The sequence below is a fragment of the Pan paniscus genome, chromosome 16, assembly GCF_029289425.2.
Source record: "Pan paniscus chromosome 16, NHGRI_mPanPan1-v2.0_pri, whole genome shotgun sequence".
NCBI classification, from domain to species: Eukaryota; Metazoa; Chordata; class Mammalia; order Primates; family Hominidae; genus Pan; species Pan paniscus.
In genome coordinates, this window is record NC_073265.2 from 31588306 (window position 1) to 31613947 (window position 25642).

The 25642-nt window shown below is 43.3% G+C and overlaps 1 protein-coding gene across 13 annotated transcripts in view; it reads left to right on the forward strand.

The window, feature by feature from the left end:
* The window catches only part of LOC100984344 (calpain-3), a 145131-nt gene that overhangs the window by 71528 nt on the left and 47961 nt on the right, over window positions 1-25642 (forward strand). For 5 of the 13 annotated variants that reach the window (XM_063596572.1, XM_055098321.2, XM_063596571.1 and 2 more), the window contains 8 exons: window positions 1028-1271; window positions 2049-2113; window positions 4436-4512; window positions 7123-7197; window positions 9468-9581; window positions 10824-10936; window positions 12746-12849; window positions 13447-13541. In XM_063596572.1, the coding sequence (XP_063452642.1) occupies window positions 1028-1271; window positions 2049-2113; window positions 4436-4512; window positions 7123-7197; window positions 9468-9581; window positions 10824-10936; window positions 12746-12849; window positions 13447-13541 (887 nt within the window). Of the gene's footprint in view, window positions 1-1027; window positions 1272-2048; window positions 2114-4435; window positions 4513-6037; window positions 6186-7122; window positions 7198-9467; window positions 9582-10823; window positions 10937-12745; window positions 12850-13446; window positions 13542-15754; window positions 21519-25642 lie in introns of those variants that run through there. The other 8 variants (XM_063596575.1, XM_063596574.1, XM_034938580.3 and 5 more) reach the window with 4 other exon arrangements.

A 25642-nucleotide genomic window follows, 5' to 3' on the forward strand; every position in this document is an offset into this window, starting at 1 on the left:
TGTGGGAAAGAAAAAATGTGAGAAAGTGAAGAGGAGCGGATTAGAGAGGAGAGTGAAAGGCATGCCTCAGAGCTATTTCTATCTGGTCTCTGTTGAGGACATGAAATCAAGTCGTCAGAAAGGGAGCCAGAGCCATTTTCTTATCACTTCCTTCCTAGACGCTCTTGATAACTAAGTTTCTCTTCCTGACAGCTATCTTTTCTTCTTGAAAGTGAGAAAAATAGAACTACAAGGAATTTAGCAAATCAGAAAGCCTTACAGAAATTCTTTTTACTCAGCAGATTTAAAATTCTGTGGCATATTTTAACTGTACTAAAACAAAAACATATGCTCTTGAGAAAGATGAATTTAGTTAAAATAAGATTTTCCGATGGACTATCTTCCCTGCATCCTAAGAATTCTCTGTAGATGAGCGATCTCAATATGGAAGGGGCTCAAGATGGCTGCAGTTCCAGCTGCTCCTTGTTTCCTGTAGGAGTAGAAGCAAATTAATATCATTCTTTTGATGCATGTGTTTTTATTGCATTGGTCCATGTACAATACAAGGAATATGTATATACCGCTCAGTGGCCCAGCATGGAATTCTATTCTGATAATCAGAACCTCTACTTCTGATTATCTGCTTCTCTTCAGTTCTTTCTGTTTTTATCTTAGTTCAGCTGTTGCTTCCAAAGGAAATCAGTTGCCAACCACCCCCCTTCAACACACACACACACAGTTATTTAATCAGGCAGACATTTTTCAGTGTCTGGGTTACCTGGTTTGGGGAACATACAGGAATATTGATCTTGAAATAAAGCTTCTGACCTTTCGACAAGAAAGTAATATTCTAAGAGCCCATTGTCAGATCCCCAAACAGGCTGAATTATGTAGTAAGGGGGTCACCTGTTTGAGGCCACGGCTCTATCCTGTCATTTGAAGTGCATATACTGCGCTTTTCTCCTGTCGGTCTTCAAGACCTTAATTTCCCTGTGTGCATCATTTATCCAAAGCTTGGTTGCCTCACTTGGCCTTCTTTTGCTTCCAGCTGACATAGGCGGGTTCATTGGGAATCCAGAGACAGAGCTGCTAGTGCGTTGGTACCAGGCCGGAGCCTACCAGCCCTTCTTCCGTGGCCATGCCACCATGAACACCAAGCGACGAGAGCCTTGGCTCTTTGGGGAGGAACACACCCGACTCATCCGAGAAGCCATCAGAGAGCGCTATGGCCTCCTGCCATATTGGTATTCTCTGTTCTACCATGCACACGTGGCTTCCCAACCTGTCATGAGGTAAAAAAGCTTCATCCATTCAGGGACCCCAGCAACCAATCTGTAATAGAAGATCTCAGTGATTAAAGAATGCAGTAATTACAGTGATTTCAAGAGAAAGGTGAAGAAAAGCTACATGTTTAATCAAGTTTCAATAAGCTTATTGAGCAGCGCGGTGAACAGGGTGCTGGCTGTTGGGGACACAGAAGATAAAAACTGCTACTGCTTTGTGACTAAAGTGTGAATATTTGATAGGAGACAGAATAGAGATATTTCAAAGAAAAAGGAAGTGGCTTTGTAATAAAATTCATTCAGTATTTAACCTATCAGTATCTTCTCATGAAGAATAACTTATTTTGCCAGGCTTAGGCTTGAATCATATGAAAAAGAGTCTTGGCTCTTTGGCACGTTCCCATTTCCTTTGAATAGTTATAGAACTGAAAATAGGCCAGGCTTGGTGGCTCACACCTGTAATCCCAGCACTTTGGGAGGATCATCTGAGGTCTGGAGTTCGAGACCAGCCTGACCAATATGGTGAAACCCTGTCTCTAAAAATACAAAAATTAGCTGGGCATGGTGGTGTGTGCCTGTAATCCCAGCTACTTGGGAGACGGAGGCAGGAGAATCGGTTGAACCCAAGAGGTGGAGACTGCAGTGAGCCAAGATAGCACCACTGCATTCCAGCCTGGGCAACAAAGCGAGATCCATCTAAAAAAAAAAAAAAAAACTAAAAATATAAGTGATTGATTGCAATAAGATGTCTATAATGTTAAAACAATAATTTTTTTCTTTCCCCAGGCCTCTGTGGGTAGAGTTCCCTGATGAACTAAAGACTTTTGATATGGAAGATGAATACATGCTGGGTGAGCATTTCTGTTTTTTTTTTTTTTTTTGAGACGGAGTCTCACTCTGTCACCTAGGCTGGAGTGCAGAGATGCTATCTCGGCTCACTGCAACCTCCGCCTCCCGGTTTCAAGAAATTGTCTGCCTCAGCCTCCTGAGCAGCTGGGATTACAGGTGCCCACCACCATGCCCGGCTAATTTTTGTATTTTTAGTAGAGACAGGGTTTCATCATCTTGGCCAGGCTGGTCTTGAACTCCTGACCTCATGATCCACCCACCTCAGCCTCCCAAAGTGCTGGGATTACAGGCGTGAGCCACTGGGCCTGGCCAAGCATTTCTTGATTGATTACAGTCATAAAAAGTGTAATTATGTTTTTATTATATTTTCTAATATAAGAGCAATAAAAAAAGTTCCTAATTCCAAGAAAGACAAAAAATAAAAATATAGGAAATTCCTTCACCAAGATTTCTAATGCATTATTAGTAGGATCATACCTCCATTCTGTTGTGATGTAGCATTTCTCATAATATTGTTCTTGCTGACTTATTTGTGGATGTCGTTTAGGATTCTTGTTCTGGGTTCACTCCTCTAATCCTGTGAGATCACTTGGGGGAAGGGAAGTAGAAAAAAACAGCCCAGGTGGTGATAGTAAAAAACCAGAAGAGCTTATTTCGTATGCAATAATAGGGTTTTTCTTTGGTTGACCTCTTCTTTAACAAAGATTAACTATCAAATCCAGAACATAGAATTTTACCAGCTTAGTAGCAGGGCTCAAGAAGCCAGGCTAAATATACTGTTCCCCAAAGGGTGAATTTCATTTCTGAGTTCTATTTTTTTTTTTTTTTAAATGGAGCCTCATTTTGTCACCCAGGCTGGAGTGCAGTGGTGTAATCTTGGCTCACTGCAACCTCTGCCTCTGGGGCTCAAGCAATCCTCCCACCTCAGCCTCCCGAGTAGCTGGGTCACAGGCATGTGCCACTATGCCTGGCTAATTTTTTCTATTTTTAGTAGAGATGGGGTTTCGTCTTGCTGCCCAGGCTAATCTCGAACTCCTGACCTCAGGTGATCCACCCACCTCGGCCTTCCAAAGTGCTGGGATTACAGGTGTGAGCCACCAAGCCCAGCCCCATTTCTGAGTTCTTTTAAGTCTCCACTCATCATTAGGTCTCAGTTTAATAGTCACTGCCTTGGAGAAACTTCCCTGACCACTCCTGGTTTCCTTATACCTTATTCTACCTAGTAAAAATCAGCCCCTCTTATTATGTAACTTTCATTCCATTTTGTAATTTGGTCTCTTTTGGTATTTGTCTTAATTCTAATTAATTTGTAATTATTTTTTAATATTTGTTTTCACTAACTGTAAACTCCGTAAGGTCAGGAGCCATGCTTGTCTTATTGGCCACTATATCCCCAGAGCCTAGCATGGTGCCCGGCATGCAGTAGGCACTCGAAATAAGTATTTATTGAATAAAAGAGCAAAGTAGTAAGTGGGTGAATTTTACATACGTGTTGTGCCAAAGTCAAAGCCAATTTAATAATCCAGGTTGCCTTTAAGAAAACTAGAGGCCAGGCATGGTGGCTCATGCCTGTAATCCCAACACTGTGGGAGGCCGAATATGAGATCGCTTAAATTGAGGAGTTTGAGATTAGCCTGGGCAATATAGCAAGACCCTGTCTCTACAAAAAATTTAAAAATTAGCTGGGCACATTGGGTGTGTACCTGTCGTCCTAGCTACTCAGGGGCTGAGGCTGGAGGATTACATGAGCCCAGGAGTTAGAGGTTGCAGTAAGCTGTGATTGCACTGCTGCACTCCCACTTGGGGAACAGAGTGAGACCCTGTCTCCTGTCTCTAAGGAAAAAGAAAAAAGAAAAAGAAAACTGCAGCCTCTCTGATGATAACTCCAAGCAAGAGGGTCGGAGCACCCACACTGACCACACTTCTGGATAATAGTTGTGGGCTCCCCATCTTCAGCGTCACTGACAGCAAACAGTGAAGCACTTGGAAAGGAGCAATGGGGGTGCTTTGGCTACTGACACACTAGCAGTTAGACACAAAATGAGACCGATGGACTGTGTCAGAGTCCCTTCCTATAATCTCAGTATACCCAGAGTGCATTAATGACAGGCGATGACCTTTTTGAGCTCACCTCTTTGAGCGCCTGCCCTCTTTCTATCAGTGCATCTCTCTGACAAATCATTGGTTCAAGTCAGTCTCTGCCTCTCTGAAGTTCACAGCTGGGAGGTCTGTAACACCATGATAGCTAGCACTCAGTTAAAGAGAAAGGAGATTTTTAGACCTCTTATAATGATACTCAACTTTATTTCCTCTCCATTACTTAGGGAGTGCATTATTGGTTCATCCAGTCACAGAACCAAAAGCCACCACAGTTGATGTGTTTCTTCCAGGATCAAATGAGGTAAGAGTAATAATAAACAGCCACATATCTGATATGTCTCATATCTCTCATCCCTTCTTTTCTTTTAGGAAAGAGATTTCTTCATCATGTGTTTGTGAACACACCCCAGATGACTATAGCAAGTAATTATTATAATAAGTCATGACCACTGTCCTCAGAGGTCAAGAAACTTAATGGAGGAGAGGAGGGAGAAAGATGAATTGGTGAGGATTCCAAGGAGGATCAGAATGATTTTTAATCTTCACACTTTGACTAGTAAAAGTGAGTCCTGATAAACACACCGAGGCTTGGGGTAGGAAGAAATCTTCAGTCTGCTATGAGGTATCAAACTCTGGGGGAAAGCAGATATGAAGTGACTTTGCTCTTTGGTCTGGCTCTATCTGAAGCCTGAGTTTTTGGTACCAAAAGCTGGTCTCAATACACTCACTGAAGTGAGTAAAAAGTAAAAATAGTGACTCCCCTCCCAAATTCCTCTGCTCTTTTATTAGTTATTGTCACTAATTACTGTCCCAGGTATAAAATATCATCCTAGACCTGCTGGAGCCCAGGGCACAGAACCCAGGCAGGGCACTGGGGAGAGGACGGAATACCAGCGGTCTGCAGGCAGAGAGCCATGGGTAATAAGAGCAGCCTCCAGAGACAGGCCACAGATAAATCCAGAGGGGCCAGGAGAAGAGCTGGAGCAAAACTCAGGTCACCAGACTAAGGGAGAAGGGTGTGGAAGGGAGAGCAGGAAGGAGACAGACCCTAGAGAGCATCCTTGAGCACTGGAGCATGCCACAGGGTTCAGCAGGCAGGGGAAGAGCCACGCAGGTATGGAGCTGGCATGGGACTGCCAGGCCACATAGTCATGGACTGTCAAGGCAAGTGGCAAGGTAGCTGAGCCAGGCCACGCTCGCTGCTCAGTACTGTCAGGTGCTGGGCTGGCAACCCCATGAAACCACATCCAGCGCCGTGCTCTCCCTCAACATAGCTTTACGTGTTTGGTGGTGGTTTTAGTTTCTTGAGGCTTCTGTAACAAATTACCACAAACCTAGTGGCTTAAAACAACAAAACTTTATTCTCTCACAATTCTGGAGGCTTGAAGTCTGAAATCAAGGTGTCATCAGGGGTGGTTTCTTCTGGAGGCCCTGAGGGAGAATCTGTTCATGTCTCCCTGTTAGCTTCTGGAGGTTGCCAGCAACCCTGGGCTTCCTTGGTTTGTAGCCACGTCACTGCAGTCTCGCCTATCTTCACGTTGCCTTTTCCTCTGTGTGTCTCTGTCTATCTCTTATAAGGACACTTGTGGTCACATTGAAGGCCCACCTGGATAATCTGGGATAACCTTCTTGTCTCAGGATCTTTAACTTAATCAAACCTGTGACCATAGAAGGTAATATTCATTCCTTCCAGGGATTGTGACGTGAGTACATCTTTTTGAGGGGCGACGGTTCCATCTACTATGCTTGTCATTATTGACAGAACAGTAACCAGGCTTCTCTCCAGAATGTTCATGAACTATGGTCTGTTCTCTTGGTTTCTCCAGTTATTTGGAGTTCTGAAGATGAGGACTCTTTACTAAGGTTCCCCTGCCAAGTAGAAACCTGAGGAAAAGGTTAAATGCAACAACTGCTGAGTAAATGCCCTGCCAGATATTTTTGCTGAGAATTTCTCAAGTTGATTCCAGCAAAGTGGTAGGTTCCCATTAAGAGGAACTGGCTCCCTTTCCGACTTAGTCACAGAGTTTTATTCGTGATCTATCATCATTCCAAACACGTCGTTGTGAGTGTGTATTATGTTCCTTCAGCACTATTTCCTGGACTGTTCTGTGATTGTTTCTCTTGCTTCACAAACCTGCCGTATAAAGGATGTGGTAATCCCTGGAGGTGAACTTGCAAAATAGACTCCAGGGCTGCCAGAAAGTGTACTGAGCTAGAAGAAAGAAAAAGATGTTTGTTTTCATTCTGCTTCTGATGATATCTTAAGAATTTATCCCATCAAATTACTTTAGAGGCCTTATTGGTACTTCAGCAACTAAACCCCCTTGATAGATAACAACCTTATCTTTGAATTGTGCTTTGTTTAAAAAAAAAAAAAAAGATACTATAATAGTCATTCAAGTTTCCATTTTTTTCCTCCCAGATATGTTTCCTTCTCTGATGCTTCCTTTTCTCCTGCCTCTTTTGTAATTGATTTTTCTGCAATGTGCTTGTCTTCTTTGTTGTTTTTTTTTTCTTTTCTCCATCACCTCTTTCACTACTAGAAGCATTAAGTTTTTATAAGCCAAATGGACTATAAGATCCATGAGGGACAGGAACTATGTCTTTTCTGTTCAGTCGTGTATATTCAGCACCTGGCACAGTGCTGGGCACATGGTAGATTGTTCAGTCGGTAGCTTTTGGATGAATAGAAAACAAATGGCCTTTTAGTTAAATTAATCAGCCATAGTCCTTTGGGATCTTCCTAAAAGCACATATTCTTCCTAACTTCTACCCAATATATTTTTTAAGTTATATTTATTTTAGCTTTCTGGTTATTTGAAATCCAGGTAAGTGGATATTTTGCTGACTAATGAAATGGTGAGCAGAGTTGCTTATGTACTCTTTTTTACTAGACTCCGTTACTTTCTAGGTCTGGTATGACTATAAGACATTTGCTCATTGGGAAGGAGGGTGTACTGTAAAGATCCCAGTGGCCTTGGACACTGTAAGTTATTTTCAGACTACTATTTTTATCTATCGTGCTCTATTGGTCAGCTAGGGCTGCCATGACAAAATACCACAGACTGGGTGGTTTTACCCAACAGAAACTTATTTTCTCGAAGTTTTGGAGGCTGGAAGTTCCAGATCAAGGTGCCAGCCGATTCCGTTCCTGGTGAGGGACCTTTTCCTGGCCTATAGACTGCTACCTTCTTGCTGTGCCTACACATGGCAGAGAGAGATAAAGAGAAGGTGCTGTCTCAGTTTTCTTCTTAGAAGGACACTGTTCCTATTGTTTCAGGACCCCATCCTTATGACCACATTTTTAACCTTAGTTAACTCCATAAAGGCCCGATCTCCAAATATCTCAGGCTTGGGGATTCAGCATATGAATTTGGGGGAGATACAAACATTCAGTCCATAATGTGTTCCTCTGTAAAAAGAACCAAGGATGCTAGTGTTCTGCACAATAGCGCATACGCATAGAGACAGAAGGTAGGTCCGGGGGTGCCTAGTGCTGGGGCAGAGGAGGGTTAAGGAGTCATGGGGAATGACTGTAAACTGGTCCAGGGTTTCTTTTTGGGGTGATGAAAATGCTTTAAAATTGAGTGTGGTGATGGTTGCATGACTCTGAATATGCTGAAAACTGTTTAATTGTATACTTTAAATTGGTGAGTTGTATGGTATATGAATTCTATCAAAGCTGTAAAATGTGAGCAAAAAAGAGTTAAAAATCACATCTACTCTGATTTCACAGAACGAGACATCAGAGACAAACACACCTCTTCCCCGTATGTTTACATTTGTGTGTCTAAGAAGAACAAAAACACTGAAAACAGAAAACATGGTAGTCACCATATGTGCCATCTGGAATGTCATTCTACAGGATTAAGGCAAAAAACAGGAGTTTTCAGTTGTAATCCTGGGCCCAGGGGAATGCATCAGTTATGATGTTAAAATCAAAGTGGTCCATCCAGGCCATCTTGAGTTTCTAAAGGGAACTTTCTTTCTACACCTGAATTGCAACCACTGCCACACTACTACAGGCCCAAAGTAGTGTGAAGATTAATAAATAGATACTGATATTATTTTGTAAACCATCAGCAGCAATATGAACCCCATTATTTAAAAAAATAGTTTCAGATACCAACTTTCAGATCTAGAAGAGAACTTAACAATTATCTACTCTAATCCCTCACACAGGTAAAAAACCCTGAGATTCAGAGAAGTTAAATTATTTGTCCAGGAACACAGCAAACTTGTGGCAGAATTGAGACAAGCCCCCAGGTGCATTCCCTTGGGCTGGACTCCCCATTCCGGAACCTATTTCACTCTAACTTATGGCCTTGTTCTTTGAAAAAAAAAAAAAGAAGAGAGAGATTGGCCAGTGGGGGAGGGGCATATGTGGGGAGATGGAAGTGCTTCACTTCTCGGTGCCAAGGCAAGTTAAGCAGAGGTGGGACATCTGAACTACGGAGTCCTCAGTCTCAACTTCATGTATGTTCTTGTACTCTCCTGCATGCTCATTCTTGAGTCAGAGCAAAGCACAAGCCCTTCTCTGACACAGGCAGCTTCCTTACAGGAGGCGGGAAACCTACCCAGGCATTGCTACCTGGAGTGCCATTCCAGAAGACTCATAGTTATGGGCCTGTTGTTAGGGTCTCTTAAAGTACCGTTGGTAGTCTCTAATATAAGAGCAGCAGTTTCACAGATTTACCCTCAGAATTGAGTCAGTCATCCAGGTAATCCATAGAAACAGGGAGCAAGAGGGGACAGGCTGCAGTGAGTGAGGACAAAAGTCATCTGCCCAAACCAAGAAACCACCATCAGTTATACATACACACATACACAGACTTCTGGGCCCACTCACACAGACAGAAAACTTCACTCTTTAGCAGGGTTCTAGAAATAAGCATGTATATACTACACTGATAGGAAAATTTAAAATACAAAATAGGAAAAGCCACTTATAGGTTGGGCAGAAAGGAATTCATCACTTAAGAGGAAAAAACAGCAAAGACAGATGTAGATAACAAACCAATGAAGGGTGGGAAGTTTCCCTAATAATTAAAAAATGGACCATTCTTCAGCGTTAGAGCTCTTTTCCTTTTAATGCCAGGACCCCCCCATATTTGCCATCTCTGTGCCCCAAAATTTATTTTGCCTACAAATCCGTACTTGTAGAGTGTGAATTTTATAAAATGAAATATTTTTAAATTCTACCTTGAAATTTTCTTATATGAATACTGCTTCCCTGAGCATGCTGCTCTGTTACAGATTCCAGTGTTTCAGCGAGGTGGAAGTGTGATACCAATAAAGACAACTGTAGGAAAATCCACAGGCTGGATGACTGAATCCTCCTATGGACTCCGGGTTGCTCTAAGCACTAAGGTATTTGGTAAATCTGTTACCCATTTTGTTTCTACTCTTTCTTTACAGTGATAGCCTTTTGAGTGTGTGACACTACGTAAAAGTGGTGAGCTCCTGACATTTATCTAGAAATCAAGGTTTGAATTATTTCTGAATCATTGTTCAGCTTGTTTGCCTTCCTTGGAATTGTTCTTAAGGGAACTCTTGAGATCTAGAAATGACAGAAATGTTCCTCTTGGGCACTGTGAGTGTTGGTGCTCTTCAACTTGACATTGATTACTACTGGAGTGAATGCTTTTTGGGCCGTAGACAGCCTTCCCACATGGATTAGCCCTGAAACCCAGTCTCCCATAAAATGGTACCCATGTCTATGCACCATTTCAGAGATCCCAATCCCAACCAGTGATTTCTTATCAGGTAGCTCCAACAACGAAAACCCCCTTGGGCAAAGCCTGGGAGGATCCAGAAATGATGTGTCCTTTTCAGAAGATTTTTTAAGCCTAGTGAGGCCTGTAGCAGATTCCTCTCCTGTCCATTTGTTCAAACCTAGTACAGGGCCAAACACCAACCCTTACTCTTACTATATTAATACTTACTTGCATTGATATCAATATTATAAAATAATTCAGTTGTAGGGTTTTTTTTTCCCTGTCTTTTTCACTTAGGCATGTGTTCTTGGGCCAAACTATGGGCCCCAGACCCATGTGAGGCCCCAGAATAAATACAAAAGACTAGCGATCCATAGCATATCAGGCGTTGTCAATAATAGTAAACTGCCACGTGGAGTGCTGCAACATTGTTTGACATGTAAAAGGGGTCCTCCTACTAAAAATAAAAATAAAATTTAAAAAAGGAAGCAGATACCATTCTCTAAGTGGAGGGTCTTCTAAAGATAGTTGATCTCATCTATTATGTATTAATTTTTTTTAACATCGTTGTCATTCAGTGAACTTTCTTGGCCTTGCTGTCACATTCTGGTGGAGTATTTTCAGGGAATCCACTTATACCACTGAACATACTTCACAGTTTAAATTCTTTGAACAAAGCCTAACTCTTTGTGCTTCTCTTATGTGACTTTCCTATTGTTTTACTATCTACTCAGGAGTGATTGGCTATTGAATATGTTAGGTATTTGTACGACTACTTTATATAGCTTGAATTTTTCACAAACTTTTTACTCTGTTGTTACCCTTTAGGAGCTGACATTCTTTTCCTGTAAAGCTATCATATAAGCACATTCTGTCTCTGTGATTCATTCTCCAGGGTTCTTCAGTGGGTGAGTTATATCTTGATGATGGCCATTCATTCCAATACCTCCACCAGAAGCAATTTTTGCACAGGAAGTTTTCATTCTGTTCCAGTGTTCTGATCAATAGGTAATGGCAGCTAAAGAAACTGTTTGTTTTCTTAAGTAAATCACACTATCCGTTCGGCATCCTCAAATGCACAGGTATGTTTTAAGGTACTATTTAAAGAAATGAATGGTGAAGGCCGTTTCTGGAATATTTTTTTCTTTTCTTTTCTTTTTTTTTTTTGAGACAGAATCTCACTCACTGTGTCGCTCAGACTAGAGTGCAGTGGCGTGATCTCAGCTCACTGCAACCTCCACCTCCTGGGTTCAAGTGATTTCTCCTGCCTCAGCCTCCCAAGTAGCTGGAACTACAGGCATGCACAAACACACCTGGCTAATTTTTGTATTTTTAGTAGAGACAGGGTTTCACCATGTTAGCTAGGCTGGTCTCAAACTCCCGACCTCAGGTGATCCACCCACCTCAGCCTCCCAAAGTGCTGGGATTACAGGTGTGAGCCACCATGCCGGGCCCATTTCTGGAGTATTTTTCAACCTCTCTACCATGAACGATCCTCCCTTATTGTCTTCACTTTCCTTTCCCCCACTTTTTTTTTTTTGAGATGGAGTTTCACTCTTATTGCCCAGGCTGGAGTGCAGTGGCACGATCTCGGCTCACCGCAACCTCTGCCTCCGAGGTTCAAGCGAGTCTCCTGCCTCAGCCTCCCAAGTAGCTGGGATTACAGGCATGCGCCACCACACCCGGCTAATTTTGTATTTTTAGTAGAGACAGGGTTTCTCCATGTTGGTCAGCCTGGTCTCGAACTCCCGACCTCAGGTGATCTGCCCACTTGAGCCTCCCAAAGTGCTGGGATTACAGGCGTGAGCCACTGCGCCCGTCTCCCCAACTTTCTAAAAAATGAAAAAGGACTTAATTTAAGTTCCCACTAATTCCATTCATTCATCCATTCACCAGTTCACTAAATATCTGATTTATTACAATTTGATTATAATATCCAAGTCACATTTGTAACTTATGTGTTCTTCAGTTATTTTTCAAATAACTTGTTAAAAAGAGCTGATTTGGCCACCAGTTAGCTGTTCCTTGGTACACAGAGTCGTCTTTTTTTTTTTTTTTTTTGAGACAGAGTTTTACTCTTGTCACCCAGGCTGGAGTGCAGCGGCATGATCTCAGCTCACTGCAACCTCAGCCTCCCTTGTTCAAGCAATTCTCCTGCCTCAGCCTCCTGAGTAGCTGGGATTACAGACGCCCACCACCACGCCTGGCTAATTTTTTGTATTTTTTTAGTAGAGACGGGGTTTCATCATGTTGGGCAGGCTGGTCTCGAACTCCTGACCTCAGGTGATCTGCCCACGTTGGCCTCCCAAAGCGCTGGGATTACAGGTGTGAGCCACCATGTCCAGCGAGTCATCTTTTATTATTATTATTATTATTTTGAGACGGAGTCTCACTGTATCACCCAGTCTGGAGTGCAGTGGTGAGATCTCAGCTCACTGCAACCTCTACCTCCCAGGTTCGGGGGATTCCTGTGTCTCAGCCTCCCAAGTAGCTGGGACTACAGGCACCCACCACCACTCCTGGCTAATTTTTGTATTTTTAGTAGAGACGGGATTTTGCCATGTTGCCCAGGCTGGTCTTGAACTCCTGGCCTCAAGTGATCTGCCCACCTCAGCCTCCCAAAGTGCTGGGATTACAGGTGTGAGCCACCGTGCCTGGGTCTCTTATTATCTCTTCATCCTAGTAAATATGACTCCTATATGGATCATGCCTCCAAGGGACAGATGGGAGAGGAACTCACAAGGCTGGAGATGTTGAGCTGGTGGCCACTTCAAACCCCCATCCCTCTCCTTTTAATACTGTTTGTATCTATTCCAGTTCTGCTGACCAGAGGGGTCGTTATCCCAGCAAGTGTGTGGTGGAAAAGATCTTGGTCTTAGGCTTCAGGAAGGAGCCGTCTTCTGTGACTACCCACTCATCTGGTGAGAAAGCAGTCCATTCTTACCTCACCATTTGTTTTTATAAACAGAAGTATCTGCAGTAAGATGATTAGTCCCCAAACAGACATAATATGCTGAGCCTGAGTGTGTGCTTTCAGGTAGAGGTGAAATATACTAGTCTGTAGAATAAATGAGGCCATCTTGCTTCTCTTCATGAATTGATCTTTCTGCTCACTTTTAATGTTTTTCTAAGGAAACTTATTTGGGGCTTGAAATAATATCATAGCTTCTCTGAATATTTGTTTAAACTATAGCTGCCTGAAGACCTGGAGAATCCTACGCATGTGTTTGGAGTTTATGAAAGGGCAGGGTGGGACTTATATCCTTCCTTGCTTCCTAAAGTTCTTGGACAAATTTATTTGTTCCTTACAGTTTCTTTTCAACCAATCTTGTGGTCAAAACAATGAAGTTTTCCACGTTTCTAAAACTTCATGGAAGTTCATGGGTAAAAGTGCTATTAATTTGGAGTGGGGTATAAGGTTTTATGATACAATGAGAAAACATTTCAGATTTGGAGAAAAGACTTTTCCCTTCTAGAGATTCATCAAAATTTCCCTCTTTTATTGTCTTGCTATTTAGATGGTAAAGATCAGCCTGTGGCTTTTACGTTTTGTGCCAAAACATCCACCCTGAGCCTGGAGAAGCTCTCACTCAACATTGCCACTGACTGGGAGGTCCGCATCATATGACAAAGAACTGCCCCTGGTGATGTGAGCAGGGACCTGCCTGCCCCTTTCAACCTTTCCCCTCACCTTTTTTGAGATTTTTGCTGCAATCTGTTTGCCTTCCCTGAATCAAAATAATCTTTCATTCGTCACCATTGTACTAATGAACAATAGATTTCATGTTTTAAAATTTCAGATTTTACATGTTAAGATGTACTAACAATATTCCTTGTATCAAACATCTCCTTTTCTCCCTGATACATAGCCCTGAGACATTTATAGCATTCAGGAGTCTTCTATTGCTTCCATTCCTTCAGCAGGGCTGCATGGGTCTGTTTTAACGTGGGCCAAGCCTACCTGGGCAGCCCATTTGCCAGGGCTTGCCTCAGGCCATGCAGCACTGGCGCTCTGGCTGCAGCAGCTGAGTTGCTCAAGGCCATTGTCCAAGTGGACAGCAGCCTCTGGTACTCCCCCCAGTTATCTTCCACCCACGTGGACTGGGCGGAGCAGCCCTCTTCTGTGTGCACTGCATACGCTGCAGCCGTGGGAGTTATTCTCCCCTAGAGATCGACTTGGCAGCACGAAGGATTCTTTTCTCTTCATGCTTCTCAGGCTCAATAGTTTCTAATTAATCTTAAAATCCATGTCTTTTACATTGTTTTTTAAATTAAGTGCTGTTTACTAACCAAATAATATTTATAACATGAGTAAGCTATAATTAATAACAATGAAATAAATACCCATGTACCCACCACTGGACTTCAGAAGTAGAACTCATGACTGGGACTAGGATGAGGCAAGGGAGACCCTGGCCTTGGGCACAAAATGTAAGGGATGCCAAAAAATACAGTAATCCAAGTAAGTAATATTTCAATCCAATATTTTTAAAAATCAGAATTAGTGCAAAAAAAACCATGATGAACAAAATATTAAAATTTAAAATAAAGACAGGATTAGTATTACTGAGTTTTCCTTTTGTCCCAGGCTCTAATATGGCTTGGCATGGGGCAGAACATTACAACATACCAGTCGTGTCATGGTGCCCAAGGCTCCACAGACCTCAGTGGCTACCTGCTGCCTGCCACAGCATCTGTTTTAGCAGCCTCAACTCCTCAGCACTCCTCAGCACACACCTCTTCTTATCAGGCTTCCTCCACTTAGCAACTTGCTAACGGCCACCTCTGTGCCTTCTGATCCCTGGGCGCCAATATCCTCCTGCCCTTACCATCCTTCCAGGCCCAACTTAAATCCCACTTTCCCATGAAGCCTAACTGCGTGAACACCCCTACCCCCATACCCATTAGCAGTGATTTTGCCCTTCCCCGTAATGCTGTCCCACTTATAACTGTGCTCTACTTAGCATTCTCAGGGATCATACCTTAATGTTTTCAGTATGTCTGCGTTCTCCTACTAGATTGTATGTCCCTCAAGAGCATGTTCTATTTCTCTTCTATCTGACAGAGCACTATTATACCTGACTTTCAGTAACTGTTAGCTGTGATTAGTTAGCTGGTGGATTTAATTGATTAAAAAATTACAATTGAATGTATTTCCATCTGATTTACTTTTCTGGTACAAGATTCTTCCCAAAGGCAATCAACATTGTGCATTTCCTTGTGGACACATTTCATAGTATGAGTTGAGATTTGAGCTCTGCACCATATGTAAGCTCACAGAGACCTGCACAGATTCTTTGCTCCTATTTCTGTAAGTTTTGCAGTTGAGAAGAAAGGAGCAAGCTTATATTAGCTGAAGCCATGGTGCCTATCTTCAAATTTCCCTTGCCAACCTAAAATAAAACTTAGCCAGAAGACTGGGTGCTCCTCCGTAATATAAATGATAGTTTTTAATAGCATTTACAGTTGAATAAGAACTATCTTCAGGTCAACATTTATTGCACGTCTAGTCTTCCATTTAAAATATTGTTGGAGGAATGGAGCAGTAACTAGTAGAGTAAGTTAATGAGGAACTGCTCTGTTTTGACCCAAATCTATATTGAAACATTTGGCTAGAGACAAGTGGAGACAGCCTGGGTGTTTTTAATGGTTTTCTGCTCTTATTGCTTCTCACACTTTACCTACCTCTCATTTCTGAATTTGTGTACCAGAGAGCAACATGGGGCTGAGTTGGCCTACAGGTATTGTTACTTTTTTGTGGCTAATTCTTAATATGGTTTCATAGGAAACTGGATTTTATATAAGAAATTTTATTCATTTCAACAGGGTTCCTAAAAAAGCTCTAAAATGAATGCATAGTGTGTCTTTCCTTCAAGATGTAAATGTCAAGGAATGAGTTGGTAAATCAGTTTAAAAACACAAACTACCCAACAGAAAAATGTAAGTATAATCTTTCAGAGTGGCAATCTGGCAACAATATAAAAAATATTTTAATTTTAATAAAAATATGTGGGGGTCTCACTATGTTGCCCAGGCTAGTCTTGAACTCCCGGACTCAAATGATCCTCCTGCCTTGACCTCCCAAAGGGCTGGGGCTATAGGCATGAGCCACTGTGCCTGGCCTTACCTCCTCTGTTGGAACAGTTGGCAACATTGGAATGGGATCTTTTGATTACATGGTAATTTTTTTACTTTTGAGCATTGTATTAGGATCATGTAGAAGAATTTTCTTGGTTTTAAGAAAAATACAGTTCTGGAGTTTGGTCTGTGTGCAGAATTCCTTCACTTTGTCACATCCTTTTCACTATCAAGGCATCAAAATGATAAGCAGCAGAAACACAGTCAAAGCACCATAAACACTGGGAGTTGAATAGTTTTTAGCTAATTAACCACTCTGCCTGAAAGCCTTAGTAATGAGATTCCCAGGATTTCCACCTACCAAACCCTCGAAGGGCTACTCTAGACTAAAATAACTTCTCAGGCCATGGGGTAGAAAGCCATCAGCAGCTCCACTGGAAACAGGCTATCATATTAGCCACTGACAATGGAGGCCATATAGCTAGCATTCTAGGAGAAATAGCAGAGACATTGGCATCTTATATCAGATCTGCTTGTCTCATGACAAGCCTTGCTAAAGGCTATAGTGCCACACCAAGACTTGCCAGAATTAGACAGCTGCTACTGCTTTTTTTTTTTAATTGAGACAGAATCTCGCTCTGTCACCCAGGATGGAGTGCAATGGCACGATCTCGGCTAACTGCAACCTCTGCTTTCCGGGTTCAAGTGATTCTTCTGCCTCAGCATCCTGAGTAACCGGGATTACAGGCATGCGCCACCAGGCCCAGCTAATTTTTGTATTTTTAGTAGAGATAGGTTTTCACCATGTTGGCCAGGCTGACCTCGAACTCCTGACCTCATGTAATCCACCTGCCTCTGCCTCCCAAAGTGCAACAGCTGCTTCTTGACAGTTGTTTCCACCCAGGCCGACGGTATTAGATTGCTGTCCAATCAGAGCCAGGGAAAGGGGAGCCTGACTATTTACATGCAAGGATACAGAGATCTTATACCTAATTCACATCAATTAAATCTTAGTCAAGCATTTACTTCCAAGGAAATCAAGAGACCTGGAGTCTAGTTTGCTTCTACAGTGAACTGGCTGAGTGATCTTGGCCATGGCATTTGACCTCTCTGGGCTTTGTTAAAGAAAAGAGATAATCTCTAGCCTGGGTGCAGTGGCTCACGCCTGTAATCCCAGCACTTTGGGAGGCCGAGGCAGGGGTTTCACTTGAGCTCAGGAGTTCGAGACCAACCTGGCCAACGTGGTGAAGCCCCATCTCTACTAAAAATACAAAAATTAGCAGGGCATGGTGGCACATGCCTGTAATCTCAGCTGTTCAGGAGACTGAGGCAGGAGAATCACTTGAACCCAGGAGGCGGAAGTTGCAGTGAGCTAAGATTGCACCAGTGCACTCCAGCCTGGTGACAGAGAGAGACTCCATCTAAAAAAAAAAAAAGAGAGATAATCTCTAAAATTTTGTGAGTTTTCTGATACTTAACTTTCAAAATACAGCAGATATCTCAAGTTTCCTCAGTTGTAAAATGGACTTAGTGAAACTTGCAGAGTTTTTCTACAAATTTAAAATATCTTATGTGTACAGAAAGGGAAAAATAGTAACATTGCCAGGGAGAAACCCAGTAAACATCACTTTAGGCAAGTGATCAAAGTTGACATCACCTGTAATAAAACCTATCAATATCATGCGCCCCCAAATATGGTTTGAGGAGGTAGCCATGTCACATCTGTGACAGTCTTCCCCTAAATCCATAACCTCAGTCTAATCATGTGAAAAATATCAGAGAAACCCAAATTTAGGGTCATTCTACAAAAACCTGACAAGTACTCTTCAGAAGTGTCACGGTCATGAGAGACAAAGACTGTGGAATGATCAGAGACTGGAGGACACTATCTTTGCAACTCTTTTGTAAGTCTTTGCAACTCTTTTGTAAGTCTAAAATTATTTTAAAATAAAAAGTTGTTTAAAGGTCTCTGTGAAGTGGCTAGCTCCCAGTAGGCACTTAATGAATGAGAGGTATTATAATGATAAGCAAAGACATTGCTTCCATTAGTGTTAGTAATCAAAGAAATGCTTCTTGGTGGAAAAGACAGAGCCATTAGTTGGCAGTGCTGTGCAGCAGAAACCATTCCAGCCACAGATATTACATGACCGTGGGTGAAATATGTTATAAAAACTAGTTCTTTATCCTTGAAGGGGCTTCTGGGAATTGAAATGTGCAGCTGTTTATGTGTTCATTATCTGCCCTTTGTTCATGGGCTCGAGTTGGACTTCTCCCTGATAGCATTGGTTTCCACAGCTGTGCCATTGAATAAACCTTGAGTTTGGACCTGTTCATCTGAGAGAATGTTTTATCCACAACAACTGACAGAGCAAAATGAATGGCACCTTGCCCTTTCTGTGTTTGATATGCCCACCCTGCTCTGACAAGAGGCTCACTGCTGTCACACACTTCTGTTAGTTACTCACAGATGGTGCTGGCTGAGACAGCTGAGGAAAGAAAGCTCAGTGGGTATGTGGCCCAAGACAGCTCCTTCGCCTGGAGCAGATCAGCAGAGAAACTTTGATTGCACTGGCAAAGCCAGAAGTGTAAGAAATTTCTCTTTGCATAGGAAAATTTCATTCACCAGATATATAACACGTATTTATTAAGGGCCTTCTAAACCTGAGAGGGAAATGGGAACCCACTTCCCAGCTCCACGGTCTTATGGGCAAACGGGAAGTTAAATAAGCAAAAACAATACAGTGTGGGTCAGTGCTCTGAATTTCAGGGTGGGATAGAATGCTAGGCTGGGACCCAAACTTATGACAGTGGGGGAAAGAAACCCCACCTTTGCTGTCTATGCCACTGGTGACTTTGAGGGTGGAAGTCAGTCTTTTTGTTGCAGGCAGATAGGCCAGCTTCTGATTGGAGATGCTGCGTACCACATGAGCCTGGGCAGATTATACCTATTCCTGTGCTGTCCACATAGCAGATATTCAGTTAATGCCCATTGAGTGAATGCTGATTTGCGTCAGCGAGTAAATGTAGCATTCGACCTGATCTAACTCCAAAGTAATATTAAATTCAGGTCTTCTCTAACAACACCATTTATTGAGTGCTTAAGAAAATCCTGGCACTGTGTTAAATGTATTACATAAATTATTTAATTGTTACAAAAACCTAATAACAGAATGACTGTAATTGTACCTATTTTATAGGTGAGAAATCTGAGACAGAAAGGAAGAAATAACTCACCTAAAATTACACAGGCACAGCCAGTAAGGGGCCAACCTAGACTTTGAACCGAGGTGGTCAGTCACCAGAGACCACTGTCCTCTATTCTGCCTCTCCAAGACTAGTAAAAAGCCCTGGGCATTTTCTTGGAGGGACAGATGGCTAGGCTGATGGTTCCTGCAAGCCCAGACATAGAGTTCTTCAAAGCCGCAATCCCAGGGATCAGGAGGCTGATAGTACTCCCTATTTTACCTGTCACTTCCCACCTTCTTCCATAGCCTCTAATCTTGGATTATTGAGACTGGTCGCATGGGAACAGGCATGACTGCAGCCTAGGACATGCCTCCACTCTGCCATACTTGAAATGTGCTCATCTCCTTACAGCCCAGGGAGCAGCTATTGTGGGTAGAAGACAAGGTGGAGGCCAGGCAGGCACTTCCCTTCCCCAGAGCCACTTATGCTCTCATCTAAGAGCCCTGAAACCAGGTGTGACATCCCAGGGGTTGACAGACAGTCTGGTTCAGTATCTAATTCCAACTTCTGTCTCAGATGCCTGATGTGGCATGGCTGAATGAGTCAACATATAACCTGTACAGTAAGTCCTCACTTAACATCATTGATAGGTGCTTGTAAACTGTGACTTTAACCAAAACATACCGTGTGCTGTAGGGACTTAACTCTTGTTTATATCAGTTAGCCTGGTTTCACTATACAGTACATCATTTTGCTTAAAGTCACAGCTTACAAGAACCTATCGATGATGTTAAGTGAGGATTTTCTCTGCTCAGGTGCACTTTTTTTTTTTTTTAAGACGGAGTCTCATTCTGTCACCTGGGCTGGAGTGCAGTGGCGTGATCTGGGTTCACTACAACCTCTGCCTCCTGGGTTCAAGCGATTCTTCTGTCTCAGCCTCCCAAGTAGCTGGGATTACAGGCACCCGCCGCCACACCCAGCTTATTTTTGTATTTTTAGTAGAGACGGGGTTTCACTATTGTTGGCCATGCTGGTCTCGAACTCCTGATCTCATGTGATCCACCCTCCTCGGCCTCCCAAAGTGCAGAGATTAGAGACGTGAGCCACATGGCCCGGCAGGACCACTTTTTAGCAGATTCAGTCCCAGTGTTTATTTTGCGGATGGGGAGAGACAAGAGGTGGCAAGGTCAAGTATGCAGGTAGAGACAGGGATTTTCTCAAATGAGGACTCTGCTGAGTAGCATTTTCCATGCAGACATTTCCAATGAGCACTGACCCAAGAACATTCTAAAAAAGATACCAAATCTAACATTGAATAATGTTCTGATATCCTAAAATTTTAGGACTAAAAATCATGTTCTCTAAAATTCACAGAATATTTTTGTAGAATTCAGTACCTCCCGTTCACCCTAACTAGCTTTTTTGCAATATTGTTTTCCATTCATTTGATGGCCAGTAGTTGGGTGGTCTGTATAACTGCCTACTCAATAACATGTCAGCAGTTCTCAGCTTCTTTCCAGTGTTCACCTTACTCAGATACTCCCTTTTCATTTTCTGGCAACACCAGCACTTCATGGCAACAGAAATGTCCCTAGCCAGGTTCTCCTCTCTCTACCATGCAGTCTCTCTTGCTCTCATACTCACAGTGTTTCTTCACATCTATTTTTAGTTTTCCTGGCTCAAGCATCTTCAGGCCACTGAAACACAACCCTCACTCTCTTTCTCTCTCCCTCTGGCATGCATGCTGCTGGTAGGAGACCCCAGGTCAACATTGCTTCAGAAATCCTTTAGCACTCATTTCTCAGGAGAACTTATGGCTTCAGAATCACAGCTCGGTTTTTAAGATGGACATAACCTGTACGACCTTCTGATGGGCTTTCAACTTCGAACTGGATGTGGACACTTTTCTCTCAGATGACAGAATTACTCCAACTTCCCCTTTGCAGTTGCTTCCTTTCCTTGAAGATAGCTGTATCTTATTTTCTTTGAAAAGCTTTTTCTTCCAAAGCCACTTGCCATGCCGACCGTCATTAGCGCATCTGTGGCTCCAAGGACAGCGGCTGAGCCCCGGTCCCCAGGGCCAGTTCCTCACCCGGCCCAGAGCAAGGCCACCGAGGCTGGGGGTGGAAACCCAAGTGGCATCTATTCAGCCATCATCAGCCGCAATTTTCCTATTATCGGAGTGAAAGAGAAGACATTCGAGCAACTTCACAAGAAATGTCTAGAAAAGAAAGTTCTTTATGTGGACCCTGAGTTCCCACCGGATGAGACCTCTCTCTTTTATAGCCAGAAGTTCCCCATCCAGTTCGTCTGGAAGAGACCTCCGGTGAGTAGCTTCCTGCTTGCTGGCTGGGTTTTCCCCCCACGGAGGAGTCCTCCCACTCAGCACCTCCGGCAGCTCAGCTGTGCACATGGGCACTGGGGGAAGGATCCTGGCAGCAGCTCTGCTGGGCTCTGTCTTTAAGTGTGAAGCAGGGAGGAGAGGAACAGGTCTCAGATATTTCACCAAATCTCAGCAAAATCCAGAGGGAGAGCGCAGGAGATGGGGCTGATTCTTATGCTCTGGTTCTTTCTCTCTGAAAAAAAAAAAAAAAAAAAAAAATATTGCTTTTTATAAAAGTGGGTGGAACTCAGTTTAATTCATCCTGTAAAAATAAATATTCCTTTCTCAGAACAAATTCCAGACAGCCCAGATCTACCTGTTCGTTTTAAATATCTTTCATCTTTGTAAGATTATTTCAGTTTCTCTGGCTAAAATCATGATGTTATTCTTCTTTAATTTACCAGTGGCCATATCTTTCTGAAACACAGAAACTCTAGAAAGAGAAGAGTCGTAGGCAAGGAATATTTTTTCATGCATAAAATGTTGGGGTTAGAGAGAGACCTAGCAATCGCTTTTGTCCACCTACCTCACCTCATAAGTGAGGAGTCAAGGCACACTAGAGTGAAATATATCTAGTGGGCACATGACAGAGCCCGGATTAAAACTTTCTGTTTTAGGAAACTCTCCCAGCCTCTGGGTTTCATTTATAGTGATCACCAGGAGGGAAATCACATTCCCCTGGCTCACCTCTCTGATCATCCCTCCAGTGTGACTCTTGGTCTTAATTCAAGAAATATTTATTGAGCATCTACTAGTGCCAGCACTGGGCAAGCAACTGCGGGGACAGCAGTGAGTAAGAAAGACCAAACTTCCAGCTGTCTTGAACCTAGGGTCCTGAAGGGAAGATGGGCATTGAACAAGAGTGACATTGTCAGGAGACGATGTTCTGGGTGCCACGGGATCATGTGGCAAGGCGAGCTAACCTGGTCCAGGGAGACAAACCCTCCCTGAGGAAATGATGACAAGCTGAGACCCAATACTATTCATTAGCCATGGTTTTCTTTAACCTAAGGTGGGCCAGGCATGGTGGCTCACGCCTATAATCCCAGCATTTTGGGAGGCCCAGGCTGGAGGATTGCTTGAGCCCAAGAGTTCGAGACCAGCCTGGGCAACAGGGCGAAAACCTATCTCTTTTGTACTGAAAATTCAAAAAATTATCCAGGCATGGTGGCACATGCCTGTGGTCCTAGCTACTCGGAGGCTGAGGTGGGAAGATCACCTGAACTCGGGGAGTCGAGGCAGCAGTGAGCCGAGATCACGCCACTGCACTCCAGGCTGGGTGACAGGAGTGAGACTCAGTCTCAAACAACAACAATAACAACAACAAACCTGAGGTGGAGTACTAGACAACCCTGTATATTCCATAGGGGCTCTTCTTGGTTCTATGGTAAGGCCCATAACTGTCCTGAAGGCCTTCAGTTTAGAAGATAACACTGCTCTGCTATCAGAGTAGTTGGACATGTCACAACCCCCTGCTGAAATATCTTCAGTGACATCCCTCTCTTGGCCCCCACTGCCTTCAGGACAAGTCCAAACTCCTTAGCCAAGCCATAGGCCCTTCTCAGCTGGTCGCTGCCTACCTGTCCAGGCCCATCTCCATCCTCTTTCCCCAGATCCTGACACACCAGCAGTGCTTGGACATTTAGGTGCTCTGTAGTTCCAAGTCTTCTCACACAGGAGGCCTTTGCTCATGCTGTCTGTCTGCCTGACATGCCTTTTTTGTTCCTATCTGAACCTCTGCTCAGGTGTCACTTCCTTCAATCTTTCTCATGACTGATTTCCTCTCACTGAGAGCAGAGATCCTTCCTGTTCATCTTTGAGGCCCCCTCACCAAGCTCAGGCCAGTCCCATAGTGGGTACTCAGCTGATGCTGGTGAATGAAAACCCACGCCCAAGGGCCTTGACCAGTGAGACAGGATAGGGCCTGTGTTCCCAGGCAGGGAGTTCCTAAAAGCCCTTTCTTGGGCCAGACATGGTGGTTCATCCCTGTAATCCTAGCACTTTGGGAGGCAGAGGTGGGAGCATCAATTGAGCTCAGGAGTTGGAGACCAGCCTGGGCAACATAGTGAGACCCTATCTCTATAAAAAAAAGTTTAAAAAAAAAAAGCTCTTTCTCAGAATGGGGAAAATTAAAACCTACAAATACTGTTTTCAGTGAAATCATTGGTGGACTTGAGTCTTCAAGCGAGACTTACAAATTAATAAAAATTCTTTAAGGGCCTGTTATGCTCTAGGTACTAGATTGGGCAGTGTCCATGTTTGAAATGAGGGGTGCAGAAGACTTGTCTGTTCTAAATTGTGCCCCCACCACCACCATCACCAACAACAAAGATCCTGGATTTTCCACTGTTTGAGTCACTAAAGGACCAGATAACAAAGGCCACTCTTGGATAAAATGCCCACATGTTCCCCTGGGGTTAAGATCACAGGAACACTGCCCATTGGGTTCACTAGCATAAATGAGAAATATAAAATTAGAGATGGTCAGAGTTGGAATGATTCTTGGAGAGATGCTCCAGTGTCCTTGCTTTACAGGTGAAGTGATTAAGGCCCAGAAAGGGCAAATGACTTATCTACAGCCACACAAGTTGACTTGAAACTGAAAAACTGAAATGACTCCAGAACTTTCTGACTGTAAAGCACTTCTTGGAGACATCAGTTCTCCATAAACTTCTTCAGATGTAGTGACCTTTGCCAGCCCTATGCAGTCAGAAAAGACTGTGTCCTATCAGGAGAAGCACCACGCAGGCGAGTAAAGGCCTTCCTGCTTTTACTGTCTAAGGCACAGAACCTTTGGAAACCAATCTGAATTTTTTTTCAACCATCAAGTATTATTTATTATAATTACAGTGATAATGATAATAATGATAAAGGGAGAATTATTCCTGGCCAACTATAATTCTAGTTAAAATAGCATGCTGCACTTTCAGCCTTTCCCTCTTAAAAGAAAACAGGCTCTGGCCAACTGTTCCCAGCACACCTGTAATCTCCTCTCTCACTCACCAGTGCTACCTCACAGACTTTCTTCCTCTACTTGGGAGCATCATGCATTGAGTTTCCAGGGCAAACAATCTGATACCTCTAGACTTTCCTTATATGATCTATTTCTAGGATCAGAAAGCAAACAAATTATTCAACACTTCTCAACTGTTAAGGCAAGTTTTCTTGATGACAGATCCCAGGGCAGAATAGAATGGCTTCTAGAACAGGGCTTCTGGGATGCTGGTGCCCAGTATACTAGGGATAGGTTGGGGATGGGAGGGCAGGTCGTGTTTCATTCCATGGGGTGGAAGATTCAATTGCACCACACTCCTGGCCTGTCTCCTTCCCATGGTGGGTTTGTAAAGAGAACTTGACCTGTAAAGCCCAGTTCTTGGCTTCCGTCTTTCTCTGGGAAGCAAGCTGCCTGCAAGAAGCATGGCTTCTGCTCTCTGCCCTCCTTGCAGTAAGTTTTCTGGAGGCAAGTCCCCATGGGGAGTCATGCAGGAGTCCCTGGGCCACCTGGTAATATGTGGTTAACAGTAAAGATAATCGCTAATCTTGAGTGAGAACTCACCACATGCCAGTAACTAAATGCTTTCCATATGTTAATTCATTTAATCTTCACAACAATCCTGTGAGGAAGTATCATTATTGTCCCACTTTACAAAGGAGGGAACTGAGTCTCAGAGGGATTAAATAACTCGCGCCAGATCTCCCAGTTAGTGAAGGTTGGAGCTGGGATTTAAACCCACACAATCTGGTTCTAGAGCCCCAAATCTATCTAATTCTGAGATTTAGATGTCAATATCCATTTTTATTAAACAATAAATGTGGGATTTTGGACTCCCACCTGCCCTGCACTTTTGTAGTATTCCTTTATTGGCTCAAAACTCATGCATGGAAGTAAGGTGTCATTTATTGGGCCTCCTCAAGACACAACAGGCATTGAGTGACACCCCAGGGGTTGCCCCTGAAAGCAGCAGCCTCTATAAGTTGGAGATGGAATGGCACAGTGGCTAAGAGCCCAGGCTTTGAGGTCAGATAACCTAAGTTCAAGTCTGGGCCTGCTACCTAACACTTAGGTA